The 5,781-nt window shown below is 30.4% G+C and overlaps 1 protein-coding gene across 1 annotated transcript; it reads left to right on the top strand.

The window, feature by feature from the left end:
• Positions 1–375: 375 nt before the first annotated feature.
• On the top strand, positions 376–4,616 carry LOC21407158 (MLO-like protein 3). Its single transcript, XM_024172955.1, has 12 exons — positions 376–518; positions 619–676; positions 803–1,035; positions 1,152–1,268; positions 1,524–1,584; positions 2,794–2,882; positions 3,026–3,100; positions 3,215–3,306; positions 3,676–3,725; positions 3,840–3,880; positions 4,145–4,318; positions 4,413–4,616. Exons 1-12 carry the CDS (start codon positions 393–395, stop codon positions 4,464–4,466), a joined length of 1,170 nt encoding a protein of 389 aa, XP_024028723.1. The 5' UTR covers positions 376–392; the 3' UTR covers positions 4,467–4,616.
• Positions 4,617–5,781: the final 1,165 nt, after the last annotated feature.

A 5,781-nucleotide genomic window follows, 5' to 3' on the forward strand; every position in this document is an offset into this window, starting at 1 on the left:
AATAACTAGAAAGTTAACCGATAAAGTGTAATATTTAGGGGAAAAAAATTAAACTTACTCGAAAGTACTATCAGAAAATTTAAGAAAACTGTTTCTATTCATGTATTGTGTTAGAATCTCAAATGAATATAATATATGTTGACAATAATTTGGATATTTCATTTTGGGTTACGAAAAAGTACTAGTGTGAATACAAGAACGAAAGAAAATGATGTATGAACGAAAGAAATTGACGAATTGGAGGCTATAAAAAGTCATGGGCTCTAGTCTCTCCCGTCTCGTTTCATCAAGAAGTTTATGATATAAAGCAACAAAATCCATGGAATTTTCCAAGTGAAGAAATTTGAAAACAATAGAGCTGAGATATCATAAAAAAAAGGCTAATTAATTCCATGGCGGCCGGAGATGATTCGGTTCGGTCTCTCGAGCATACTCCGACGTGGGCCGTCGCCGTAGTTTGCTTCATCATCATCTCCATCTCTATTACCATGGAGCACTCAATTCATCTCCTTGCCAACGTATAAGCTACCTCTTATATATTCTTCTTCATGGGTTTGTTATAATTTGTTAATTTTTTTTTTTATTTTTTATTTTTTATGCATGCTAATTTGTTTGCAGTGGTTCAAGAAGCGCAACAAAACTGCTTTGTTTGGTGCACTTGAGAAGCTAAAATCAGGTATAATGTTGTTCATATTCCTTTTTTTTTATATATATATTTTTTTTTTACTTTTTTTTTTTTGCTGGTATATCTATATACTTCATAAATTGATCCTTTTAAAGATTATTATTATTTTGGTCTCAGAGTTGATGCTTTTAGGATTTATATCACTTTTTCTGACGGTAACACAAGAATACATAGCCAAAATTTGCATACCTACCAGCGCGGGAGATACTATGCTTCCATGTCGCAAACAAGATGCTAATTCAGATTCAGCCGAACTCAATCATTTTGTTAAGAAATTTTCACACACGATCAGGCAATTACTGGCCGAGGAGGAGGATAGTACTGAAGATGGTGATTCTTGCACTGCCAAAGTAAGTTTCTTAAATTTTTTTTTTTTTTTTTTTAAATTAGAGGGAAAAAAATGAAAATATTTAAATGGGCATGCTTGATATTTTGGGTTAATTTTATTTGAGATGAAATTTTGCAGGGAAAAGTTGCACTAATATCTGAAGATGGGATTCATCAGCTTCATATTTTTATCTTTGTGTTGGCGTTGATGCAAATTGTTTATAGCACTCTAACAATGGGTTTGGGCAGGGCTAAGGTAAGTAATGTGCTTCAATGAATATTAGTTTGAATCTTTATGTATATGGGTTCGGAGTTCTTTTTCCTGAGTTATTGTTGAAAATTTGAACCGAAATTTAAATTTTTATAAAAAAAATTATAATAAAAAGGTTGAATTGCGATTCAAACTTGGGAAGGAAACGTGGATTATTCATAATGTTATCATTAATACGTTTGTGGTCACCTTTAAAATTGTTTTTTTTTTTTTCCTTCAATTTCTATTTCATTTGCGTAGATGAGGCGCTGGAAAGTTTGGGAGAAAGAGACACAAACAACAGAATACATAGTTGCCAATGGTGAGTTATTTATAATTATATATAATATATTATCTAATAATACCTTAATTGTAGGCTTAAGGTTTTAAATTTTGTTTTCTTCACCGTTAGAAATGTGGCAGTTTCCTTTTAGTTCTCAGCAAATATTAAATCAACTTAAGCCGTGTCAACCACTCAAACGGGATGCAGAAAAAATCAAAATTAAAAATTTTTTTTAAAAAAAAAGGAAAAGGGACTGGGATTTTTCTGAAGGCCAAAAAGTAATCTTTTTTTTTTTTTTTCCTTTTCTTATAATTGATTAATTGTTCAAAAAAGAAAAGGGTCTTTGGAAGACGATATCCCTAAGTTTGACGTAAGGTGTATGAACGCTCTAGATATTTTAGATGCAATTAATATGAGTCTTAATTGGGGTGCTCTTACTATTATTAGTGTTATTATTCTTAAGGGAAAATTTTATATTAACGCTCTATGTTTTAGTATAATTATCTTTTAGTATTATGTATTTTTAGTAATTTTAAATTTATATTTTAATATTTTAGAAAATCATTTTTAGTACCTTGAGATCATCTTAAAAGATATAAAATATCTAATTTACTATTCTCATTACTTTACTAAAACCTAATAAAATTAGAAAAGATTCTAAAAAATTATTTTTAATTTAAAGCATTATTTTTATTTTTTATTTTTAAATGTTTAAAATATTTTTAGAATTTTTCTAAATTTATTATTAATTTTTTGGTTAATTAATGAGAAGAGTAACTTTAACATTTTATATTCTAAAAAATAACCTTAAAGTGCTAAAAATGATTTTTTAAAACGTCGAAGTACCAATTTAAAATTACTAAAAACACAGTATTAAAAGATAATTATTTTAAAACATGGGATAATAATATGAAATTTTCCCTATTATTAATTATTAGTTTGAAGAAATCATATTGAAAAAGTTATTGAATTAGAGAGTATAACAAACTATTATTAAATTGTCAATGTAGATTGGAGACTACTTTTGTTGCATTAATTGGTATTGGAAAACTGGGACAAGCAACCTATATTGAAGGACCACAATTTTCAACTGGTTCACAATACTTTGACTTTTGGAATCAGAAATATGGGCCATGTTTGATATATACTGTTTGATGTTCATATCAGATTAGCTAGAATTCAAAATTTTTTTTTCCTTCTCTATTTCCTTCTTTTTAAACTTTTTTTTTTTAATTTTTGGTTTCGCAGATCCAAATAGATTCAGATTTACAAGGCAAACAACGTTTGGAAGACGGCACATGAACAATTTCACAGAAACAGTAGTTCATTTGTGGATTGTGGGTTCATTCATCACTTTTTTTTTTAAAAAAAAAGCTTGTAGTTTTTCTTATTTATTTATTTATTTATTTATTTCATGCATGAAGAAAACATTACAGACAAGATATATTTTATTTTATTTTGTTTTTTTTTATTTGAGCAGAAAAGTTTCTTCAGGCAGTTCTACAAATCAGTAGCAAAAGTTGATTATCTCACCTTGAGGCACGGTTTCATTGCGGTATAACAAACTTAACCTGAAATTAATTAAAGGAAGTATCTAATTAATTAGTATTGATATACAATTTTTGTTGGAACTAAAACTGCTTAATTAATTGCTTAATTAAATTTTCAGGCGCACTTTTCAGGCAGGCATAACAGCTTCAATTTCCAACAATACATACAAAGATCCTTAGAGGAGGATTTCAGTGTTGTGGTTGGCGTCAGGTTGTTTATTCTTCATAATGCATGTTCTTATTAGCACTAATTAAATCATATTTTGCTTTGCACACGTACGAGGCCATAAAAACCATGTCTATAAGTTATAACAATCATTATGAAACTAAATTAAGTAAATAGCAGATTTTAAAATATTTAAAATAAATACCAATAAAAGATTTTTTACTGCAAATTTTTTTATTTACCACTTTCCACAAGTTATGATGTTATTTCCATAAGTTATCGTGCTTAATACCAGGGTGCTCCCAAACATTTTTCTTATCAAATATATATTTTTCAATAGAATTGATTACTAGTCCCTACTAATTAAGTAATTATAATATAAATAAGTTTATCTGATGTTTAATTGTTCAACAGCCCTCTGATGTGGTTCCTAGTTGTTATCCTATTGCTAGTGGACGTGCACGGTGAGGAAGATTTTTATTTGGTATTTTTTACTTGTTTCAAATATATACATATATATATATATATATTTCTTAGAAGATTAATTTTGATGGGATTTGTTTTGAGTTAATTTTCAGATTGGTATGTCTATAGCTGGCTGTCCTTCGTTCCATTGTTGGTAAGTAATTGTGGTCTAGCTAGTAAAGTTTTGTGCCTTAAAATTTCCTTTTTTTTTTTTTTTTTTTTTTTTTTTTAAATGCCCGTGATCTGTTTCTTAAACTCAAAAAAAAAAAAAAAAAAAATCTTCCTTTGGTTTCCTTTCCGTGAGTTGATTATTAGCTGCCTTAAAATTTCCTTTTTTTTTTTTTTTTTTTTTTTTTAAATGACCTTAAAATTTCCTTTTATTTCCACACTAAATTGCTTTTGAACTTTCATTGTTTAGATTTCTCTGGCCATTGGAAGCAAACTTGGAGTAATTGTGGCAAGAATGGCTCTTCAAATAAAAGACCAAAACAATGTCATAATTGGAACCCCTCTTGTCAAACCAAATGATGATCTCTTTTGGTTTGGAAAGCCAAAATTCGTCTTAACGCTTATTCACTACATTCTCTTTGTGGTAAATATATTGTCCTTTCTCCATTTAAGAAAATTAAGTAAATATTGTAACATTATTAGTATAACTAATAGCGTTTTATTTGATATTTCTTTAGAATGCTTATGAGGTCGCTTTCGTCATCTGGGTTATAGTAAGTTCTCTATCTTAGATGTTATTTTCGTACCTATGGACTTCTAACACCGAATTTTGGCTTTAAAATCCTCTGTTAGAGTGATTCTAACACAAGATTCAGAATTGAACCAGAAAAACTCAAATCAAGAACACAAAAGTTTTATCGAGGTTCGGATAAAAACTATCCTACGTCCTCGCGAGCTCCTTCACAAGAACTCGACCCACTAGATTGAAGAATGAATACACCCTGAAGAACTCTCAATTATAGAACTCACAGACTCAAGCTTCGAAACAATTACAAAGACAAATCTCAGTGTTTCCCAGAAAGAATACCCAGTGAGTAAATCCCAACATACCCAGATTCTCTCAATACCCAGAACACTGAAAAATTCCCCTCAATCTCTCTTGAGAACAAATTGTTTCTCTCACTACAATCTTTTAGTCTCTCTCTCTAACTCTGTAATTTCTAGGAAGGCTAAAGAAGAAAACGACTTGGTCTTCTATTCTAGATATATATATTATGTCCTTCAAAAGTTGGTGCACACGTGGATTCATCTTGGCCATCTGTCTTTGATGCAATATGATGACTCAGCAAGTAAAACTTTGCGTTTTACTCTAAGTGGTTGAGAACAACAAAGCTGCTTGTCATTTATGCCTTGAGGGTGTCGTTTCTTCTTCAATGTAATGTTTATATCTGGAATTACTTCAACAAACTCCACCTTAATTTCAGATATGAACATCTTGAGAAACTTCGAGGATCTTGTGAACTCATTGCTCGACCAAACTATTTCTACGTTTGGCCTACATTCAGCAATTCCAGACATTTCTGGAATTTGCTGAATGTCACTACCTTTGTTCCCATGTCAGATGGATTGACTTCCGTATTGATCTTCTCTAACTCGATCACCCCTTCTTCAACTTTCTCTCTGAGGAAGTGATGTCTAACATCTATGTGTTTAGTCTTCTCATGGTAGACTGGATTCTTGCAGAGATGTATCGCTGATTGGCTATCTGAATGAATCATTGCAGGATGCTTTAAAACTTTAAGCTCCTTTAATAATCCCTGTAACCATATTGCTTCTTTAAATCCTTCTGTCCCTGCAATATATTCAGCCTCAGTGCTTGATAGAGCCACCACTGGTTGTAACTGAGACTTCCAACTTATGCAATTTCCACCAAGGGTCATCATATATGCTGATGTTGATCTTCTTTTATCCCTGTCACCTGCAAAATCAGAATCTACAAAACCATCCAAAGTAAGGTAGTTAGATCTGAAAACATAATTTAGACCATAATTCAATGTACTGTTGACATATTTAAGAAGCCATTTCATGGCTAACCAATGTTCTTGA

This window comes from Morus notabilis, unplaced genomic scaffold, assembly GCF_000414095.1.
Source record: "Morus notabilis unplaced genomic scaffold, ASM41409v2 Scaffold342, whole genome shotgun sequence".
Taxonomy (NCBI): Eukaryota; Viridiplantae; Streptophyta; class Magnoliopsida; order Rosales; family Moraceae; genus Morus; species Morus notabilis.

What these genes read in the sequence shown, in the direction of transcription:
- LOC21407158 (XM_024172955.1), top strand. Translation starts at nt 393, where the DNA reads ATGGCGGCCGGAGATGATTCGGTTCGGTCTCTCGAGCATACTCCGACG. An exon ending in TGGGTTTGGGCAGGGCTAAG is followed by an intron (nt 1,269 to 1,523) that starts GTAAGTAATGTG and finishes TCATTTGCGTAG; the next exon opens with ATGAGGCGCTGGAAAGTTTG. An exon ending in AGAATACATAGTTGCCAATG is followed by an intron (nt 1,585 to 2,793) that starts GTGAGTTATTTA and finishes TTGGTTTCGCAG; the next exon opens with ATCCAAATAGATTCAGATTT.